Below are 23492 nucleotides of genomic sequence, written 5' to 3'. Positions count from 1 at the left end.
GGCTTTTCTGTGCTTGAAAATTTTAAGTAGAAAAGTATAACTGGAATAGAACTACTACTATGTAAAAATACATGCGTAGAAAAATAGACTAGAAGGGAAATTCATCAAAAATGACCACGCTGTTTGAGTTAGGAAAGTGGTTTTGTAAGTTGTTATTTTTTTCTTCCCTGTTACCAAATGTTCAGAAATACTGATGCATAACTTTCATGTTGCAAAGAGTATACATTTAAATTGTTTTTAAAAAGGGCTCTTACCTGGAGAACAGATACCATCCGCATCTAAAATTTCGTGTCGCCAGATGGGTTTCCTCGTAGCAGCGTCCAACATCGGCCCCATCACTTTATCAAAAGTCTGATTGGTATAGCGCTTCAATGTACATTTAGCATTTTTATATACAAGGCAGCGCCCAAAGCCTAAAATGAAACCAAACTGGGGGTCAGAACCACCAACACGACTATGAGAAAACATGTATTTGTGTTACTGAATGACCCACAACTTGCTCTACATTTGGGTCATCTGGGATGGGCCAAATAGCAACCTGATAATCCAAAGAACTGGCTCAGAAACTCTCCAACACCTACTATCCACATAAACACTGGAATCTCTACAACCATGTTCCAGCATGGAATACATCCTGTCATGATGGAGAAAGGTGAGAGAAACCTGAACATCACTGTGATTCTTTCAGGGCACAGAGCCACAGAATATGGGAACAGGAAAGGGCCCCAGAGACCACCTAGCTTAACTGCTCTATGTACAGTGTTACAAGTGCTACAAAATGAGGTCCAGGGAAGTCACGTGGCCTAGGTCGCCCAGCCAGCTGGGTGGCAGTGTGGAAACACACCATGTCTACTGATCAACCAAAATTCTTTCCACACACACCCTTCTGGTGCATAACTTCTGCTAACCTTCTCTGAAAAGTTTTCCTTTTTCCAATTTTGGCACTCAGAGGAAGTCCCAAACAAGGGCACAAAAAGATTAGTTTTTCTCCAGAGAGGAGAGAAAATGAAAAGAAGCCGCAGTCAAATAATTTTAACAGGAGAAATCATTTGCCTGTGCCCCGAAGATGAGAGTTTACTCTGATTATACTTTTGGATCACATTTATCTAGTGAATGAGGGAAAAGTCCTGACACCAACCAACAATCTAAATAAGCATTATGAAAGATAAGCAAAAGGAACAGAAGGAAACCTTTAGGTGGAGGAAAAACTTCCTGCACTGAATCCCTCAAGAAGACCCATCTGCTGTAGAGTCACCCAAGATTCTGTGACTGCATTTCTTTTCTTTTCTCCCTTTGGCCAAGCAGTTATTCTAAACTGCATTCTCTCTCTAATCGCCCTAGCATATACTGAGCCATGTCAGAGTTTACTTAAATAGGGAGACACCTCAGGATTAAATGTCAGCTATTACTGATGAAATAAATGCATGGCTGTAAAATCCTTCACTTACGATTCTCCACCAAAGGCAGAACTCTTAATAAGAAATCTAAGAACGTGGGTTTAGAAAATCAGGAAAAAGTGGGTTTCTAAATAAAGCCTCCGTGCTCGAATGTAACTTTTAAAATATGAAGGTAACCGTGCGATGAAGTAACAAATTTCGACATCTGGACAGGAGATGAGGATGTTAGTATGTCTCCGAGAAAGGTCTCAGTCATTATGGCTCCTGGTAAATTGTGTGTGGCCATAATAAACTCCGCTCAGCGAGCCAGCTGCTTTGGAAACATTACATGATCTTGAAATTCCGTACACTGGCCATTAACTGCAACGTGTTAGAGTGCAGTGCGAATCTGAGCTGCCTGAAATCAAGAAGCGTTTTCCTCCAAGTGTGAATGGACATTTTATTTACAGGTGATAGCTTAAAAGCTAGAGGACAGTAAACTCAGATCATTAAATGGTGTTGCAGAGTTTCTGACAGATATCACAAAGTCTTCAGATTTCCACATAAACGTTACCAGTTAATCAGAAAGGAAAACATCTAGTTTTAAAGCATGGCTGTTGTCATCTGGAGGAAAAAAAAGAGGCATAAATTAAGTGCAGCCAACATTAATGCCAAAGACACATGTCTAGGAGTGCTATTACGGCTGCCTAGCAACTACAGAGAGTAAAGGGGAAGGCAGAGTGAGTATGCCAGGGAGGAAAAAGAGAGAGATTATGAAGAGAGGAGTCAGACTTCAGGTCAGGTGACAGCTAACAAACCATGAGCAGTGACTTGCAAAAGTAAACTGTCAGAAAACTGACAAAAAGATTGCACAGGAACTGGTAGGTCGGGGGTCTGTGCATGGGTATTTTTAACTTTTAGCATTTTGCTAACAAAAAGGTCTAACATTATGGGGTTGAGACATACAATTAAAAAACCCTTTAACACAGAAATATTGCTATGGCCTTCTCAGTTTGTTGACGACTAACTAGATATATCCAAAAACCGTTTTTCATTTATTATAATTCTTGCTAGGAAATAAACAAATTCTTGCATGTTTTCTGTTGAGGAACTCTCTCAAGTCCCCAATAAAGTAAAATAACAACAACAAAGATACACTTAATAATACATTTAACAAATTACCTCTATGTAATATTCATTAAAAAAGTCAACACTGAAACCTAACCACCTCCTGTTTGTATGTTACAAAATTCAAATCACTTGAAACTGACATTAACATTTTGACACCAGGTGACTTTTAGCTGATTATCCTTATTATACCTAATTCTGCACACCGTGAGCTCTGTAGACCCACTTACCTCTGTCCAAGGAAGCCTTGTTTAAAACAAGGGCATCTTCAATATCATAGCCGCTGTAACTCATCACGGCAACTGTTGCATTCTGTCCAGCTGGCAGTTTCTCAAATTCTATCAACTCAATGGTCTTTGTTTTAACCATGGGTTTTTGTGGATATGCTAGCAGATACATGAGAGTATCGATTCTGTTCCGCTGGTTGTATCCAATGGTACCTTCATTGATATTGGACAAAACAAAGTGCACATTCTATTATGTAAAATAATTAGGTAGCCATGTGTACCGAGATTAAAAAAAGGTATTAATTTCACTAAAATGAAGAAAACCTTCAGGTTAAACATTTCAAAAGCAATAATACCCTCATAGTGGCTAACGACTTTTAAAAGCAATTTTTCTCCATAAGGTTAAAAGTCCTATAAAAGAGGAAACATTTGCATGGGTGCCTGGGTGGCTCAGTTTACTGAACATCTGACTTCAGCTTGGGTCGTGATCTTATGGTTCGTGGGTTCGAGCCCTCCATCCGGCTCACTGCTGTTAGTGGGGAGCCCACTTCAGATCTTCTGTTCTCCACCCCCACTCCCCCCAACTGCCACTTCAAAAATAAATCTTAAAAAAAAAAAAAAGTCCTACAAAGAGGAAAAATCACACCCAAAGTATACCAACCTAACCCCATTGAGGAACCAGTCTCTACTGTTTTCATAGGTAATCCACATTTCATAATTGCATAGGTAAATCCACATTTCTTAAACTCAGTTCTAGCATGTTATGGATACAGTTCCAGCTACTGGGATGAGAAGGTAATTAGAAACCACTGCTGAGTGCTGACAGGTAAGGATACGTTTCATAAAAATTAATCAACCATTAGAAAAGTTCTAAATGAAAAAGAAAAGAGAAAACGGAGGAAAAGAAAGGAACGAAAAGGAGGAAAGTGAAAGCAGAGAAGAGTGGATTTGCCCATTTGTTTAACTCTTCATTTACTAAGCAATGAACACACAACTACTCTATACCCAACAGGGGAGATAAAACGGGGAAAGGCATGGTGGCCCCTTCCTCTAAGAAATCCAAGGTCCTGTCCAATCAGGTACAGGCTTTTCTGTCCTTAGTAATCAGACTTTCCACCTGTTGGGACCTTGGAAGTTGTTCCTGTCAACTGGAAGTGAAATTAGGATGTTATTCTTTGTCCCTTTCCCCCGTAGGGGCTCACTAAGGTTCAGAGACTTGCACCAAAAAAGGGTTTCACTCTCATGGTCTTGTGAATACATAGTTGCTCCTACTCAGAGACCTTAAAATGGGGACTCACACTTGCCCTACTCCTGAACTTATGTGTGGGTTACTGAGCCTCTTTAACTTCTCCCAGGTGTCTCTTCTTTTCCCTTGAGTGGCTAAGAAGGTAGCTTAAGTCACTTTTTCTCTTTCACATGCTCGCATAGGGACACATCCTCAATACCCACATGTCCCAAGATGCCCATGTGCCATTTAATGGAGTTAAGCTCTAAGGTGAGCAGATATCAAAACTCATTATTTCCTTCACCTTTTCCTCTGTACTCATGTCATGAAATCAATGGTGATTTCAATTCAGGGATGAAAATAACATATTCACGCAGCAAAAATGATATGGGACTCCTTGACGATTACTATTGAAAGAAATCATGAAACCTTCAGGACTCACTATAGAGGCTCAGTAAGTGTCAGTAAACAAAACTGAATTGCATATTTTTATAATAAATATTTGCACTTAAATCGCTAGAAAACTTATCAAGATTCAGCTGAAAAAAATAGTTAAACTGAATCTCATGAACTTTTTGTTGAGTTTACACTAAACTGCCAATTAATTTATGTTATTTTAGAGCCAACTAATAAACTGGGCAGGATACCTGGTAATGGATCACTGTTTCAGAAATAAAATCACTGTTGCCTGGATCGTGGTAAAGTTCACTGACAATAAGTTTGTCCTTTTACATGAAATCGTTTAAAATTTATGTTGAGATTTCAGCTCCAATTGTATCCTCCACCCAGCTTGAGACAAGGGTTCAGGCAATGTCCCACCAGGCTGCCAAACCCGTCTTCTGAAACCTGAGACAAGCATTATTATGCAGCAGGGAAGGCATTGATGGCTGCACCCCCAAACAATGGTGAGAGAGATGAGATCCCGCTATAAATTGTGCTACCAGGCCCAGAACATAATTCTCAGGCATTACAACTGACCTGACCACTGAATGGATGAACAGCAAAATGGTTTAGCAAATGTCTGGTGCTTATGATCTCATTAGAAATTCTCCTTAAAGGATTTTTGAAGAATTTGTAGGAGCACATGTGTATATACATTTTTAACAGCACTGATGGGTGTGTTGCTTAAAACAGGATTTATAAACTATGACTTCTCTATCATAAAACTTCAAAATGCCATCACACTCTATAATTTTTATAAAAAGCCTGATGACTATTTTGCCAATAAGCAAGCTTTTTGAGAAAATGTCATGCAGAAATTAAAAGACTGGTCTGGTGAAGCACAGGCTCAAAATAGGATGCCTCTTACTGTTTTCAGCTTCCTTAAAAAGGGCATTGCGTCTACGTAATAACTAATGCAAGGAGACCAGAAGCTGGGTTCTCCCTCCCACTGCTCCATTTTGCCCTAACTACAGTCTCATTTCCTCATTACCCAGGACATAATCTTTCTTACAAAATCGCATTTTCTTGACCATAACTTTCCTAAGTTGCAGGTTGGCACAGCAAAGTATGTAGATGTAGGTTAAAACAGTGAGGACATGTTTTAAGGCAGGATGAAAAAAGGTTGGTAAAGATACATGTAGCTTAGGAGAATATAAGGAAATGCATACTGAAAAACATAAAATGAAGTTTAATGAATTTATGTTTTCTGTCTTCCTTTGTCCAGTTTCTTTCTATTTGAGAACATGATTAAAACCAACAAACTTTATCATTTAGAGTGTAAGTATTGAGGAGTTCTGACAGATTTATGCCTCTGTAAAATCACCACAACAATCAGGATCCAGAACACTTCCGACACTCCCAAAAAAGATCCCTCCCTATCCGTGACCCCAGGCAACCACTGCTGTTTATCATTATAGCTCGCCCTTTCTAGAATTTTATATAAAGGGAATCATGCGGCAGGGACACACTTTGGCTGCTGCTTTCACTTAGCATAATGACTCCGAGGTCCATCCATGTGGCTGTATCATATTCACTCTTCATTATTGCTGAGAAGTATTCTGCTGCACGTATAACAGTTTATTTACCCATTCACCTGCTGATGGACACTGGCCTTGTTTCCAGTTTGGGGCACTTGTGAATAAAGCTGCTATTAACATTCACACACAAGACTTGGTTCACTTCTCTTGGGTAAATACTGAGCAGTGGGATTTGGTAAGGTTAACCTAAAAAACTACTTAATAATTTCCCAAAGTGTTATACCATTTATGTTCACACCAACACTGTATGTGCTTCTTAGCTGCTCTGCATCCTGACACTTAATAGGTCTTTCCCATGTTAGTTGTGCTAATAAGCATGTTGTGGTGTCTCAGTTTTAATTTACGTTTATCTGATGACTAGTAACAACGAATATACTTTCATGAACTTACTGGTCATTCCTATTACTATTACCCTTTGTGAAGTGTCTGGTTTTTGTTTTTGCCATCTTTTAACTGAGCTGTCTTGTCACTGAAGAGTTCTTTATATATACTGGATACAAATCCTTTGTCTGATGTTATATATACATAGTGCAAATACTTGCTCCCATTCTGTGGATTAAGATCTTTCATAGAGCAGAAGTTTAATTTTGAGAAAGTCCAAATGATTAATTTTTTTCTTCTTCACAGCCTGCACTTTTTGAATTCTAAGAAATCTTAGGTCATTCAAAGTCATGAAGACTTTTGGGACACCTGGGTGGCTCAGTCAGTTAAGTGTCCAGCTTTGGCTCAGGTCATGATCTCAGGGCTTGTGTGTTTGAGCCCCACGTTGGGCTCTATGCTGACAGCTCAGAGCCTGCAGCCTGCCTCAGATTGTGTATCTTACTATACCTACTGAGCTGGCACTATGCTAGGCACCAAGGAAACAGTAATAAATAACACAGACATAATCTTGTCTCGAAGGCGCTTATATCCTACAGTCTAGCAGCGAAGCCACCTTGATCATGGTCTGCAGTGAAGAGGAAAAAGTGAGGAAATAAGATAGTTTCAGTTGAGAAGAATTTTAGTTAAGTTTTATAGATAACATTGCACAGAAGATATAACGTAACCTTTTAGAAGTTACTCAACCAAAGTGGGAGTCTGTTTCCTTGTCAGAAACACAAAAGGTACGTATTAGATCTGACAGGATTATTATTATGATTAAAAGAAGAAATGCATATAAATCATCTGAGTAGTCAGTAAGCGGCATCATTCATTAACAATACTACTAATATTAGCAGTAACACAAACATACATCCCTTGACCTCTGCATTGTCACCTGTTCCGCCTCCAAAGCTAACCCTACAAACCGGACGACAGTTTAATTTTATCTCCATTAAGTATTCATTATTAGCATTCTAGTCTCAGGAAACATGATACGATATTACATCTGAAATACTGACAAGGATTTAAATAAATTTTTTTTTGAACAAACAGTGAAATTCTAAATACAATTGTCAGGGATAATTTGGCCAAGATGTCTTTTCATTCTGTACCCACCAAATTGATAAAGAATAAATATTCTAAAAAAAGAAAATCAAACCGAAAGTTGAATGAAATGTAGAGGAAGATGTAGAATGAAACAAAATTTTATGAGGATCTTTGTATATTATGTATTTCTAAGATGTCAAAATCTTCTAGGCTACTTCTAGGACAACCCACTCTACTGTGAAGTGGGGAATACAAGAGAGGGAGCTATCTGCTCTGGAACAGCATCTACTGAAAACAAAAACTAAAACAGAAGCTACGTTACTTCCTGAGCTAATAAATAAATAAACAGATAAAAAGTCCGAGCAATTTGGAGGTGAAGGAGGGCTGGGAAGAGACCGGGCCTAGGGGAGGTGTGTGATGCATATTCATGAACTGAGCTGATAGTGACTGAAAGATCCCTTTAACTAGGAGAAAGTGTTCCACTAGCGGATTGCCAATTAATAAAACGGGCAGGATATGAAAGCGTGACTCGTGGACTGGCATCTGGTTCCAGGGAGTACGTACAATGCAGCTCCGACACACAGCCTTCACTTGGAGCGCTGAGTGACCCAGGTCACCCTCGCCAATTCCACACACGTCTACCTGGCTTCTTGCTCGGAACCTTGTCACAACAGAGCCATATTCATGGAAGGTTAGGTCTTTCTTAGTAGCACAATAAGATGGTGTGTGGAAACCTGTACTTTATTAACAACTTAAAGAACCTTAGATTTAAGAAACACCTCTGCTGGGGTTTCACGACTAAAGTGAGCTTTCTCTTATGTACAAGGTGAGGCTTTCAGTCTGTGCTTTGTGCTCATCTTGGTCTCCTTGGTAGTGACAGAAAAATGACTTTCTCTCATTTTCTCACTCTGTTCACTGGGGGCAGACGGTTGGTAGTGAAAAGTAGACAGCAAATCTTCCAGGTTGGCTAGAATATGTAGTGTGTTAATTCTGGGCTACTGTCTTCCACTATCCATATGGACTAACGGATGAACGGCACTAAAATAATACTTTAGAACATTCACACAGAATCCCTGAGATGTATACAGTCTTCAGCAATGGCTCCTACTTAAAATGGGATAGCACGACTTTTAGTTACCAGCAGTCGAGACTGCATGGAATTAAAATGACTCCGAGAAGTCCAACTCAAAGTGCTGGGTCTGCTTTAAAGACCTGGGCCTCTGCTGTGGGTCTTCTCCCTCTGCTGGCCTTGTTCCTTTTGGGAGTTTTCATCTAGACCTAGCTTGGTACTTCTACAGCTATTTCAGCGTCCGAAGAGAAACGTGGCCATGTAATGTGCCAACTCTGAATGTACTTTTATCTTGATGCTTTTCTTCCCAGTCAGGTGTTTTATAATAACAAACAGTAACAAAGGCTTTTTTTTTTTTTTATTACTTAAGATATTCAGTGGCTTTTGTCTTCCTAGCGTCAGCAGTAACGTCAGAGGATTGTATCCAAGGAGCTAAATGTGCAGGACCCAGGGTCAGAGCAGCTGAATACACCAACCTCAGAAAACACAGACAATGAATTGCAAATGACACTCAAAACAAAACGAGAAAAAAAACCTTCACACAGAAAACTACAAAAGAACTCTACAGACACTGAATTGGCTTTCTGTACACACTGATCCTGCTTAACTGTGTGTGGTAACTAACCAAACGTTGCAGATACTCATGGCCACAAAATAAAGGCTTTTTTTTTTTTTCCTGGTAGGGAGATGAGTTACAAAAATAAAAATATTATTTCTTCAAGTCTCTTCTTTATTTAAAAAAAAAAAAAAGATTCACCAAGTGGAGATAGATTCGTAGCCCTTTCTGTTTCAATGTTCAAACACAAGCAAAGAGTGGCATTAGCGATGAAGTGATTAGTCTTCCGTTAATTCTGCTGAAGGTTCTACACAAAAGGTGTATTGTTTCAGCCAGGATTCACATCATGAAACAAAATGGTTTGGTAAACCCAATAGAAGTGATAGCCCTTTCATGACACACAAGGTTCAGTACTGTATATTTCAACTTGTTAGCAAGTCACAAGCACAAGCGGGAAATCAGCCTACACTGCTGCTGAGGATGAATGGGAAAGGCGAAATTGATGAGCCTCGGCTTAGATTTTCCCACTGGGAATTATTCTGAACTGTCCAGGCATTACGTCATTCAGGTAAATGGCTGCAGGACAACATGTTTTGCCAACCAAAGCGCAATATAAAAACTCGAAAAGAAACATACACTATCTGGGATGAGATGTAGGATTCCTTAATTGTCAAGCTACGGTCAGTTGCAGCTGATTGCTGGCAACTGGGAAGCTAAATGCTTTCTGGTGGTCACTCAAAGGCAATGCAAAAACCTTTCAGTTTCTTTACGAAGCTCCTTGTATCATACTTTAAACCAGAAATGACATACCATATTGATGTCACAGACATAAATGAAAATAGAACTTATTAAACTCACTAGGATTTAAAAAACATTTTTAAATGATTTTTAAGAAACATTTCAGAAAAAGTTTATAAGCAAAACTTTTTCTTGTTTTGGCCTGGTATCTTTGCCATATCACCTTCAAGATAAAACCAAAAATCGTTAATATGTGGTGCCCCTCCCAGTATGCCACCATACCCGTATTAGGCTAAACACCCATACCAAAGCACCAAGATGCCCCATGCAACGCTCGCTTCTATTTTCATGCCTGTGAAAAATACTCAGGGTCTTTCAAGACCCAGTTCAGTTCTATTCTTCGGAAACAACCTACTCTCTAACCTCTAGTGACCTTTCAGCTCTCATTCCCTAAGATTCTAGCTGTTGGTCAACTCCAGCACCTATCACATATCTTGAATTACAGTTGTTCTTGTTGGGCTCTCCTACTAGACTGTGAACACCTTGAGGACAGGGCTCTGTCTCACCTCTCCATGTTCAGGTCCCAGACTCACTGTCTGGTCTACACATGATGTTCAACAAGTGTTATGGATGGAGAGCAGATAAATTAATAGATACATGGAGGAGAGAGGAAAGAAAATGGAAGAAAAACGAATTCAGAAATTTGTATGACATGAACTGGTGTTTCAGAAGCTATGGGAGCAAGGATGAGGATGTAATGGGTGCAATGACTGTCACCCTGACCATCACTAGCACATTCTAATATATACCATGCATCTTCGGCTCTCTTCCTCCCTCTCTTCCCTCCACCTTGTGTTTTTCTGCTCTTTCTTCCATTTCTTCTGGTTCACAACTGACATTTTATAGAGCTTTTCTCTTCATGTTTACCGCCTTGTCATTCTGTGACATCTATTATATATCTCCTTGTTTGGTCAAAGGAACAAGTTCAGAGAGGTTTTCTCTATTTCTGTTTATGCTTCAAACATGGCGGGGAACCTGTAAGCCCTGCGGAGTTCATAGGCAACCCTCTGAGGTCAGTAACACTCAGGAATTAGCAATGTCTGACTTAACCAAACATTTCATACTACTGGAGTAAGAATAAAGATTTAAGCCTTTTTCCAAGTATTTGCAACCAAGTTCAAGAAGGAAATCTTACCCATGGCTTGTTTCCCCATGGCACATTGGTATGTGTTTCTTGGGGACTGGTTATGATGAGGGTATGGGATGAGGCCAGCACAAACGCCAAGAAGAGTGAAGGGCTCAATCTCCAAGTGGGTGGTATCTCTGTTAATTAAAAATTAGACATCTAAGACACCAAGGACTAGAACAAATAGCTCTTAAAGAGTATAAAAATATTACTATCAAGGTCCCAAAGGGGGTGCCTGGGTGGCTTAGTTCAGCGTCTGACTCTTGATTTCAGCTTAGGTCATGATCCTGGGGTCGAGCCCCACATCGGGCTCTACACTGAGCGTGGGGCTTGCTTGAGATTCTCTCTCTCCCTCTGCCCCTCTCCCCTGCTCGTTCATTCTCTCTCAAATAAAAACAAAAGTCCCCCAAGGACCTAGATAATAAAATTTATAAGTCTATATGAATATAAAAATTTATACACAAATACATGTAATTTATATAAAACCTCAATGTTTGCTGCTAGTAAAACTGATAAAAATAAAATATAATAAAATGAATTATTTTTTCAGTAATAGAAACTTATTACTTATAGAAATGTAAGAGAAGGGAGATAGTACAAATACCCCTGTAAGAAAATAAAACATTATTACATACTAATAACAATAACCCTTATAAAGAAATCACTATATTGGGCATATCAAAATGCAATACCAAAAATATCCACATGGCTGAGTGCGTTGCTTTTCTGCCCTTTTCCAACTTGTATCAATGACAAAGTTGTATGACCATTTTCAAGAGGAATAGATCCTGCTGAAGAAGTTACTATAAGATGTAAGGGGACCAACACCACAACCACCAGGTAAGTGTGGCTGTTCAGCACTTGTTCAGTTAGATTAGTATAACTAAGGAATGGGATTTTTCATTTTACTTAATTTCAATTACTTTAAATTTTAAAAACTCAAATTTAAATAACTCAGTTCAGTTGTTCAAAACCTCTGAGTTATGTTTGTAACAACTTACACTTGTGAGTCTACTTTTTCAAATGTAAATGTTATGAAACCAGATCAGGTATTTCCAAAGAACATCTAGCCTTCAAACTGAGATGCGCGTTAAGTGCACACCAGATTTTGAAGACTTATAATAAGGAAAAAAATACATAAAATCTCAATATTTTTAAATTGATTACATGTTGATATGACAACATTTGAGATATACTGGGTCAAATACAGTTACTAAGATTAACTTCATCTGTTTCTTTTTCAGAGTGGCTACTGGAAAACGTAGATATATGGGCTTGCATGACATTTTTTTATTGGACAGCTGAGCTGTAGGTACTGGACACAAAGGAAGACTTTATCTAGTAGGTGTTAGAATCTTCGTTACTTTTGTAACACATTTTTGCAAAAATACCAGTTTTGGCTAAATGATACAGCAGCTCAGGTATTTTAAAAGGAAAGGGTAGCCAGATTGTTTCTGGGTCTTGCTGAAAGTAACAGACATCACATCCGGTGTCTGTGGTCTCTGCTGATCCTCTATTCCTTCCTCAAGCATTTCTAAGACATAATTTTAGTCATTTCAATGGCTGGGGCACCTGGGTGGCTCAGTGGGTTAAGCATCTGCCTCTTGATTTCAGCTCGGGTCATGATCTCCTGGTTCCTGAGTTTGAGCCCCACATCGCGCTCTGCACTGACAGCGTGGAGCCTGCTTGGGATACTCTCTCCTTCTCTCTCTGCCCCTCCCCTGCTCTCTCTCTCAAAAAATAAATAAACTAAGAAAAAAAAAATAATGTCAATGGTTTATAGTACCTGTGAAGTGATTTCCAAGATAGGCCAACCCATTGTGGAAAATTAGTTGCAATGCACATGGCAAAAGATTTCCCACTTATCCAGTCATCCATCATGGGTTTTTTTTTTTTTTTTTTTTTTTCTCCAGTACACATATGAATTATGTTCCTAGCTTGGTTGGAGAGAATGCTTTCCATGTGGCTCTTGGTTTGAAGAACACAGTTTTGACCTTATGACCTGGCAGAACCCCAACTCTCTCAGATATGCTAGGCCTCTGTCGGCAGAGACGGAAAGGGCTCTAGGTTTTGTTTTGTTTTATTTAAAAGAGAAACTGCTTATAATGACATTTTATGGCTTACAATAACAGTTCATTTTAAATGTACAGTTTTGTTTAAATATTGGCCAATTTGAAATATGGGCCAATTTCTTCATGTAAATATGCAGATTGAAGCTGAAAATGAAAAAGGTAAAGACCTTTTCATTACAATACATCTAAGATCATGTATCTTCTGATAATTATTCAAAGTCCAAATGCTCTGATTTTGACTTCTATAAAACAAAAAGGAATACTATTATTTGAAATTAAAACCACCATAATCTTCTGTCCTGAACAGGAAATAGGAGACTTTCTAGTCAATGTGCATAAGGGCCTTAAATTTAGCTCAAATCAAGATTCTGTAACCTGTCGTCTGCAACAGCAGAAAAGTCAGAAAACAGCCTAAATATTCAACAACAAGTTAAATAAACTATTTATGTGTAGTCAGACAATGTAATATAAAGAAACTAAAGTAATATATTTATATAGGTATATATACATATGCTAATATAAAAAATGTTCAGAATGATGAAGTTGGTAATGATGGTAGGTTTAAATCAAGTTTAAACATAAACTATGCTGCCTTGGTCCCATACACTGTGAGTGACCGTGTAGGTATGTTTGTATTCCCTTAGAAAAAAATCTGAAAGAGTACATTAAACCATTAGCACTGATTACATCTGGAGGCTGGAGTTTGGTGGGATGGGGAAGGAAGGGGATTCATTCTTTTTACTTTATGCTTGTCTACACTTAAAAAAAAGATGATAAGTATGAATTACAGGATGTCAATTTTTTTCTATTTTTAAAATAAAATGAATTTGATGTATGGGTCAGCTTGGTGATTGGGCGGTACTGATTCTAATGGCTGCATTCCCTTATCACAGCAAACAAGACAGAGAAAAATCCCTGCCTTTGTGAAGCTTCTAGTGGAAAGATAAATACACAGATAAATCAATAAAATACACATTTCACAGATTTTATTGTAAGGTAATAAGCACTAGAAAAATAAAGCAGTGAAGAGGGGTGTGCACAGGGAGAGGTTTCTGTTCTAAATGGGATCATCAGGAAAAAGCATGGAGAAGGTGACACCCGAGTGAAGACCTGGGGGAGGTGAAAGAGTGAGCCATGCAGGGTATGAGTGTTTCAGGTGAGGGAACGGCCAGCGCAAAGGTACTGAGGCAGAAGCACGCCTGACGTGTGAAGAGCCCAGTGTGGTTAAACAGAGTGAGGGAGGAGGGGGAGGAGAGGATGCTGCAGGCACCAGGTGGGGCAGGCAGATGGTGCAGGAACTTGAAGCCTCTGCAAGGACTTCCAAGGGAGAGGGAAAGCCGCTGGGGGTTTGAGAAGAGTCGGGAAAAGACCACTTTCATCTATTAAGAACAGACTGTGTGGGAAGTAGGGCCAAAGAGTCAGGAGCCTTTTGCGAGGCCCCGGGCAGGCAATGGCAGCAGCCTGGACTGGCATGGTAGGTGCAGGTGGGGAAAAGAGGTCAGACTGCAGGGATACGGCAGAGGTCGACACGATGAGCTACGGCGCTGGATGTGTGTTGAGGAGAGCAGCGGAGGCTGAGCGACAAGGACGCGCTGCTATTCACAGGGTTACTACAGAACAGTTCTCTACAGGGGTTACTACAGAACGGTTCTCCTCTATGTCCACTCCGTCTTCACATGACACTATGAAAATAGTACTTTGAGACAGTCACGCCTTTAAGGAATAAAGATTCCGACTGAAAAGCATTGTTTACTAAATCACAATAAGACAAAAAGGGAGTGGTACATTTCATCTGGTGGCAGAAAACAGAAAAGTACTTTCTTGACTGAAGACATAAATAGTTATCAGGTGCCAGTAATAAACTCCTACCTATTAAACAATATAACTGAGAAAATTCCAGTTTCAGGTAAGCAGTATCATCAGTCCTGGGCATCAGACAGGAAGTTCTAGGAATGTCCCCTAATGTCCTCTAGAGAGAACAGATGCTTCTAAAAATATCACTATTTTTGAAACATTGTGAACATAGTACCGTTTTTTTGTTTATATTGCACATAAGTTTAGAGACATCCTTAGAACATATAATGTCTGGAATTCCTGCACTGACAAGAATTCAGGTGTCCTCTCTAGAAGAGAGAAATACATCTTTAATGTAGCCTGACCTCTTAGTTCAATTTTGACAGTAATCAAATATCAAAATCAGAGAAGCAATTCCTTTCAAAAAATACACACTAAGTGTAAAATGAATGGAAAAGATAATGAAATCTAAAGACTGTTAGCAGTTGGTGTGATATTCTTACGGTGGGATAAAGGATGGGTAAGGCTTTATTATAAGACAGTATACTTCTAACAGTTCCTACTAAGAGGGAACACAACAGAAAAGATGAAATGAAAAGAAAGCTCTTTCTATAATCAGAACAGGTTTTAATTATGGCTGTTATGGATCCTACTTACTTATTAATTGTATGTTCATAGAGTGCGATGTTACAATCATTTTCTTCATTCACATCTAGATATTCAACCAGACTCTCGTGTAAGAAATCTTCAAAATTCCTGGGAAAATATTGGTGACATGTACATGACTGAACAGCATTTCACTGCAGTGTTTTACATGCGATAATGGAGGATGCTGGCTTTCATTTACACCCAAGGCATCTTTCTCTCCCAGAAAGTGTCACTATATTGGGATGCCTGAAACATGTTATTCTTGGATCATACAGTGATCACAAATCACTGAAATAAAAACAGTAAAACATCTATGACACTTGTCAATCTGGCCCCCACTTCTGAAAATACCTCCTAGGACTTTAAAAAGCTCCTGTGATGAGAGACCCACCATGTGTAAATCAACATATCCCTGTTACTTCACAGTGTGCTAATTTACACCAACACCCTGTGGTCCTCACAATATAAACTGCTAATATTTTACAAAGTCTAAGCAAATTCACATAGAGAGGAATAGGTTTTTAAAAGGCTGAAACATTTAGTAGAGAGGAATTAAGAGACTATAAATGAAAACATACTTTTCTGAAAAGCTCAGATCAAAAAATGCCACTGCTGATTAAATCATATATGCATGAGTATCAAGGAGATTGAAAAGTTTTGCTTTTGGCCATTTACCTGTACCCCTGAGCCAGCTCTTCCATATGTTTATTTGTGACTGCAGGCTTCTGTTTCTTAACAATTATGTAGGGTCTGGAATGGAAAAAAAATAACAAATTCACAGTAGTTCAAGAGAAGAATTAAGTCAGCAAGGAAGTTTACTACAGTAAAATGAAGGAAGCTAGAGATATAACCAACCTGATTTCTGGACTGCCTGAGGACACCGGGTAGTCTTTGCACGTGTGAAGTGCACAGAGGCCTATTTTCTCTCCCACATATACACAAAAAGACACACACACCAGCCCATGTGTGTATATGTGCATGTGCACACATATATATACACACAGTATTTCCCCCAAGTGTCTTAGGAAATACTTAGTTTTAAATGAAAAGGCAAGGCAAAAACAATACTCAGTAAGATTGAAAGAGGAAACAAATCTTTAATGTCTTGGTTTTAAAACCCGTGTAGATGCATCAGACCAAAGGCATTTCCTAAGATTTCACATAGGAATATGTGATCTACCACCCAAGAGGTCGGCAGCAGAGAACTGTCACTGAGGACAACAATGGCATTCTGTAGCAAAGGTCTGATGAACATCAGCTGTTCAGAGTGGCTCCATTTTGGACAGACACCGCTGGGCTACGCTGGCAGGTCACGTAAAGCTACACACGAACCGAAAGAGGGGCTACACGTTTAAAGAAAATTGAGCTTCTTAACGAGAGAATGGGTGTAAGGTAGAGAAAGCTTTTGGCTTCCACGTTCTGGTAGATTAACCTGTAACTGTCAGGGGTGATTTGCCTCCGAGGGCTTCGCCACCACGAGGAGACGCCGACACAAAGGATGGCACGCGGCACCGAAACGTCAAGGGCTGTCGCTATTTGGATAAGCAGCTCTTACAGCGGGGAGTGAGCCACCCCCAGACACTTGTGTGCCCTACCCGAAAGTCCAAATAGCTACTGGAGGACTAATGAGCACTTTTAAACAGTTAAGAAGAAGAGCTACACAATTACAAAAGGGGAACACAAGTCGCTGAGCAATGAACTGAGTGAACTTTTCATGGAAATCAACATTACCTCGAAATCCTGGCTTCCGGGGAGGGAAGCTGAGACGCTGCCACCTCATTCGAGGGCTGCACGGAGCTCAGGCGGAGAGACGCCCAAGTGAGGACGGACACGGGTGCAGGGCAAGGGTCACACTCCGCTCCCTCACTTTCTGTTTTAATTTTATTAAAAAAACCACTTTTTTTTTTTAAATGTTTATTTATTTTTGACAGAGAGAGAGAGAGAGACAGAGCACGAACAGGGTTGGGGCAGAGAAAGAGGGAGACACAGAATCCGAAGCAGGCTCCGCGCTCTGAGCTGTCAGCACAGAGCCCGACGCAGGGCTCGAACTCACAGGGCGTGAGATCATGACCTGAGCTGAAGTTGGATGCTTAACCGACTGAGCCACCCAGGCGCCCCTCCCTCACTTTCTACTCACTTGATAAACTCTACACGTTCATCCTGCCGGCTCTACGTCATGCCATTATAAAATGACTACTAAAAAAAGAATTCATTTCTTTCAGACTATTTCATAATACAGAGGATGTAAGGAAAGAGAAAACTCCTCAAACAGAATGACCTAAGAAAATGTCATGGTTTTCCCTACCCCTGATTGAATATGTTAATAGCTACAAATAAGCATCTAATGTGAGCCTGGCACCTATAAGGCACTTACCATACTTTCCATCAGTCAGCTCTTGGGATAATCCTAGGGAGGCATTATTATTATTTACATTTTTTCAGCCACGGAAAGTAATAAAGTCAGAGCCACCAAATCAGTAAGTAGGAAGTCAGGATTCAAACTCAGGTATGTCCATCACCTCAGGTTCTTTGGTTGCAAAGAAGAGAAACCAATTCTGGCTCATTTACACAAAAATGGAACTTACTAAAACAAAACAAAAAATTTAAAGGAATTTACTGGAAGTATAAGAATTTACTAGAAGGATTAAGAATCCCCAAAAAAGGGGAGCGTGGGTGGTGGGTGGCTCAGTTGTTTGAGTGTCCGACTCTGGATTTTGACTCAGGTAGTGATCCCAGGGTCATGGGATTGAGCCCCATGTCAGACTCCACACTGAGCATGGAGCCTGCTTAAGATATATACTCTCTCTTTCTCTTTCCCCTTCTCCCCTTCTGCCCTTCTCTCCCTCACTCATGCTCTAAAATTAGGGGGAAAAAATGGTGAAATGCCCAGCCTCACGACGGACCCTAAGGATCCAGGACGGAAGGAGTAACAGGCAGTCTCTTGCATGTATTGCCATCAGGATGAATCAGTTCCAACCACTTCTTCCTTGAGCTATTCTATCTGAGATCCAAATCCTCTGAGGAGAGAGTGTGACTGGTCTACCTGGGTCATGTGCCTGACCTGTGGCTGAGCAGGAGAGGGTACCTGACAGACCATCCCAAGAAGAGGGAGGAGCAGTCTCCAAAGGAAAATGAGGAGGGTAACTGGAAGAAGTTGGATGCTGGACAGACAATGGCAGCCCAGTCTCAGCTGTGACAGACTTCAAAGCCCAAGCCCTTCTCACCACTCCAACCATTGCTGGCTCACTAACTTGTGCCCTAACACTACCTGAGGTCCACAATGAAGGGCCACAGTAAAACACAGAGGCTTATGAATAAGGTAACATCCTCAGCTGATGTCCCCGAATATCCCCCAAAGACCAGATACCCTGTCATAGTCGTCTTTGTGCCCCCACCTCCTGGCCAGTACCCGTGAAGAACAGGCCCTTAAGATGTACTGAATGACTTAACACACCTACTTTCTACTGGGCCTAATGCTGCTTCCTCATGCCTCCACGTTTTTTATTCTTGCCATTCCTCAGCATTTCTCCTTTCCTCCTTCATCCAAGGAACACAATCCCACTCATCCTTTAAAGTTCAGTTCATAGCAACAGAATACAGTGGGTAAAAATCATGATTGTTGGAGTCAAATGAATTGTGAGGACTTTCAAGTGAAAAACAGACCCCGCCACCATCTAGCTTTGGGTAAGTTATCTACTCTCCTTAAAACTCAGTTCCTCATTGGTTAAATGAAAACAATAACTGGGGCGCCTGGGTGGCTCAGTCAGTTGAGCGGCCGACTTGGGCTCAGGTCATGATCTCGCGGTCCGTGAGTTTGAGCCCTGCGTCGGGCTCTGTGTTGACAGCTCAGAGCCTGGAGCCTGTTTCGGATTCTGTGTCTCCCTTTCTCTGACCCTCCCTCCTTCATGCTCTGTCTCTCTCTGTCTCAAAAATAAATAAACATTAAAAAAAAAAAAATTAAAAAAAAAAAGAAAACAATAATCCAACCCACAGGGCAGAATGTAGTTCTTACACATAGTGTATCTAATAAAATGCTAAGTAACAGCGAGCTAGCATTATTATTAGCATGGTTGGTTGTTATTAGTACTTATTTCTGCCTTTGCCCACAGACTGAGCTCTCTGAGGGCAGAGACAGATTCCTGTTCATCTTTGAATCCTCAGTACCCAGATGCATATTCATGAGGGGTCTGCTAACTGAATTAAGTTTATCTCGACAATGAAACAGGTTGAAGTGGATTCAAAAACAAAAACAAATGTATTTCTTTCAGAAGTAAACTTAAAATAACTCTTTTTAGTAACTTATACCTGCACAGCCTTCCCCCATCAGAGGAAATATAGACACATCGATCCGTGAGATTTGTCGAGATGGAAACAAATTCATTGACATATCCTGCTCTTCGCATCAGTCGAAACGTGTTCACTAGCTTCTTGTGGTCCCGAATGACACCCAGGATGTTACCTAAGCAGAAAGAGAAAAATTTACAACAGGCAGAAAAACAGATCTATACTGATTTGAAATATCTACCTGATAAAGACGATAAACAGCACTGAGTAGTCATTTGAAAATTCAGTTACTGACTCAGGCAGCCGGTCCATAGGCTGTAGGAAAGCAGCCCTGCCCCGTGCCTGCTGAACTAGCAAAAGTTAGCCTCCTTTTCCTCACTGGTCAGCACCACGCTGAGGGCAGGAATTCGAGGTCCAGACTCCCTGGGTTTGAACACTGGCTCTATCCCTTCCAAAGGGTTGATGTGAGGATTAAGTAATGTGAACCCGATCCTACGTAAAGCGCTTCGAGCTCTGCCCGGCTCCTACTAACCACTCTTCCATCATCATCATCTGTGCAATGAGGAGGATGGACTCTGCACCCCGGGGTCAGCGTGAGGATGCAGAGAGGTCCCGGGCGACACTGCAGAGGAAGAGCTCTCTCGGCGTCGGTCGCTGGGATGTACTGAACAGCCCTGTTTTGCTTCTCACCTGCCCACACAGTGAAGGACTAATGCCCCCTGAACAGAAGGAAAGGGGAGAAGAGCACGGGAGCTAGGCGGTCAGGACGAGCCTGCAGGATGTGTGGCGGGACAGGTACCCAGGTCACCAAATCACAAGGATGAGGCACGCTTGCTGCCAAGGCTCTGGAGGACTCAGAGGGGATGAAAGAAGCAAATGGAACACGAGCAGAAAAAAAGGGACCTCTCGCGACAGGCTGCTGACAATCCATCACCGAGTGGCTGAATAGAAGTCAACGTGCTGTCAGGGCTGATCTGTTTCTGCAGAATGTCTCACATATTTAACTTGAACTTAAAGAGGCCATGTTGAGCCTTTTCCACTTTGGCCTAGCGGTTATCTGTGGAAGGGCAGGACACGGCCAATGTCTGCAACGTTACCTTTAGCTCTGGCCTGGGATCCTCAGCACCTGATGCCCCGGCCAGTGGGTTAGACTGCTTCTGTTACCATTTTTCTACCTTTAAATTAAGGCCGGGCCAAAACTGAAGTACCTTTGTCCTTTAAATACCTGGATAATAATGGCTTCCCTACTACTCCCCACCCAGAGACTGATCAGGATCAACAGGTCTCTGTGATACACTCACCATTGAGGAAGACAAGAAACACATTTGGATAAGAGAGCTCTTCCCCACATAATAAATTCACGTCTTCTACTCCCAGGTTACTGGCTAATTTAACAATGGGTCCATCTTCCATGTCAGTTGTGATGTGTGTCATAAGGGCCAAATTTTTAACCAAACCACATGCCTAAAAAGCAAAGGACAGTCATTTCTAAGAATGACCATTAGTAATACAAAGTACCATTTGTGTCTGAAAATAGCTCACCGCTTTGCTGGCAGCAACATAAAGCAGTACAGCCTTGTAGGGGACACTTTGGGGATGATACAAAAGACTTAAAAACGTATATCCAGAGGAATTTACCCTAAAGTAATAAGCAAGGATATAAACCTAGATTTAGCCACAGAAGTGCTCAGCGTAGTACTATTTACAATGGCAAATAATGATGGCATCGTTTAATGCATCCTCAAAAAAAGCTGACTACATAAATTGTTATTCCCAGACAATGGAACGTCACAGTCATTAAGAGGACACTGTCTAAAAACAGTAAAGGATGGGGGCACCCGGGTGACTTAGTGGGCTAAGCATCGAACTCTTGGTTTTGGCTCAGGTCATGATCTCATGGTTCATGAGAAGCTTCTTGGTCCTAAAAGGCAAAGACAAGACCGAAGAAATGCTCCAGAGTAGAGATTAAGGAGACATGGCAACCGAAAGCAGTGGGTGATCCTGGGTCAGCAAAAAGACATTGGTGGGATTAAGTGGCAAGATTTGAATAAGGTATAGATTCTATAACCCGTAATATATTCTGTAATCTATAGATTACAATACTGTTATCAATTTTAATTTCATCAGGCTGATAACTGAACAATCTAGGTGAGGGGTTATGGAAATTCTTTGTACCAATTTTGCAACTTTTGTGTACATCTGAAGTTTCTTCAAAATGAAAAGTAAATAAAATATTTTTGAATTTTTACACACCCCCCCAAAAATCTAAGATGAAATATGAACAAGGACATAACACAGCAAGTAAGAAAAAAAAAAACAGTTGAGACATGGGACATGTAAAGATTGTCTTCCATTCTTCAAAACCATCTGCTACAGTGATGCACAAGTTAGCTGAAGCCATCTCCGGGAAATTCAGTGCTCCAAAGCTCAAGAAGTAGAAGTTATGCAAATGTGACAAGCTGCATAATTGTAGTGTGCATTTCCATAGGGTTTAAGATAAATTAGGAGACGGATGACAATTTTCTAAAAAATTATAACTCTGCCTGGCCTTCTATTTTCACCTCTCCCAAGTCATAACAAATTCCTACTCTTTGGAACTTACATCTTTTACATGTAATAACTAATGTATTTATTCATTCAGCATATATCTAAGGGGCCTCTACTGTGGATGAGGCTCTGTGCTAGGAACTCGTGGTAGAATGTGAACCTGACGAGGTTCTTTCCTCCGGAAACTCACAGTTCACAACGAACAGAATCGGGTAAAACCAAAAATGGTCAGCATGAAGGAGAAAGGGCCGTGATGCAGAAATGGTGATGCTGGGGGAGCAAACCTATTTAAGCTGCTTGGTTCTGTGCTCTCTGTTGGCTGCCCTGGCAAAAACCTGATGCCCGCCAAGCACACCTAAGGAAAATAAGGAGTTGTTTATAAAAAGAGATCCTCCTGAATAAAGATGATGGGCCTCCCAATTTTCCCTCACATTCTCATCCCCTCTTCATTGCATGGTTTGATTCTTGGGATAAGCTAAAACAAGAAAATTGGGATCATATTTCTGTTTAGGTGAGGTACTAAATCAAATGCCTCTGTAGGTACTGGTTTTGGAATGACACTGATGTCGTCCTGACAGGCTGCATCAATTTTTTCTCTGCCAGAGAGTGACTGACCCAAAAAAAGGATATGGCCTGGGGGGAACAGGGGCAGAATTAGAACACCACCAACAGATATTACCTCTGACACAGCAGAGACTCGTTAGATCCCTTACCTCTCCTTCAGGAGTGTCCGAAGGACAGAGCATTCCCCACTGAGATGGCTGGAGGGATCGAGGACCACTCACTTTTCTTGTTTTTTCAAACTGAGAAGAGATTCTTGTCATCATGCCCAGTGCGGATATATATGACAAGCGAGACAGCACTTGAGTCACACCCTGGCGGTCCATTTTAAATCTCTTTAGGGACCAATTTCCCTGTAGAAGAAAATAAATATATAAAAAGACCTAAGGCCACCACTGATCCGTTTGTATGTTGCCTGACACTTTCCAGCCCCTCTAAGAAGTTCATCACAGGAACTATTTGTGAAATGAGAGCCACAGTGCATATTCAGGAATCAAAATATCACAACTGAAATGAAAATTTAGCCTGGTCACTCCCTAGGATTTCTCTAGGGATTTAATGAATATCACCTATGTCTAGCAACCAGGCCAGAATGCTGTGATGTATCAGCCTTACCATGTCATAGCAGTTATTGTCTGAAGAACTAATTATATCCTGGCAAGCCAGTTCAACCAGAGACTTCCACTGGAAGCAAT

General features: G+C 40.7%; 1 protein-coding gene across 1 annotated transcript in view; it reads right to left on the bottom strand.

Moving 5' to 3' along the window:
* Positions 1-23492, bottom strand: part of POLR3B (RNA polymerase III subunit B) — a 104620-nt gene that overhangs the window by 35267 nt on the left and 45861 nt on the right. Inside the window, exons 14-21 of the mRNA XM_030320436.2 lie at positions 22950-23150; positions 20991-21153; positions 19711-19864; positions 16081-16155; positions 15415-15513; positions 10901-11028; positions 2735-2944; positions 255-413 (exon numbers count right to left, since the gene is read on the bottom strand). Coding sequence (XP_030176296.1) covers positions 255-413; positions 2735-2944; positions 10901-11028; positions 15415-15513; positions 16081-16155; positions 19711-19864; positions 20991-21153; positions 22950-23150 — 1189 coding nt within the window. The remainder of the gene's footprint in view (positions 1-254; positions 414-2734; positions 2945-10900; positions 11029-15414; positions 15514-16080; positions 16156-19710; positions 19865-20990; positions 21154-22949; positions 23151-23492) is intronic.

The sequence above is a fragment of the Lynx canadensis genome, chromosome B4 (assembly GCF_007474595.2).
Source record: "Lynx canadensis isolate LIC74 chromosome B4, mLynCan4.pri.v2, whole genome shotgun sequence".
Classification (NCBI taxonomy): Eukaryota; Metazoa; Chordata; class Mammalia; order Carnivora; family Felidae; genus Lynx; species Lynx canadensis.
Note: the sequence above shows the minus strand (reverse complement) of the source record. Positions and strands in the feature narration are given on the sequence as shown.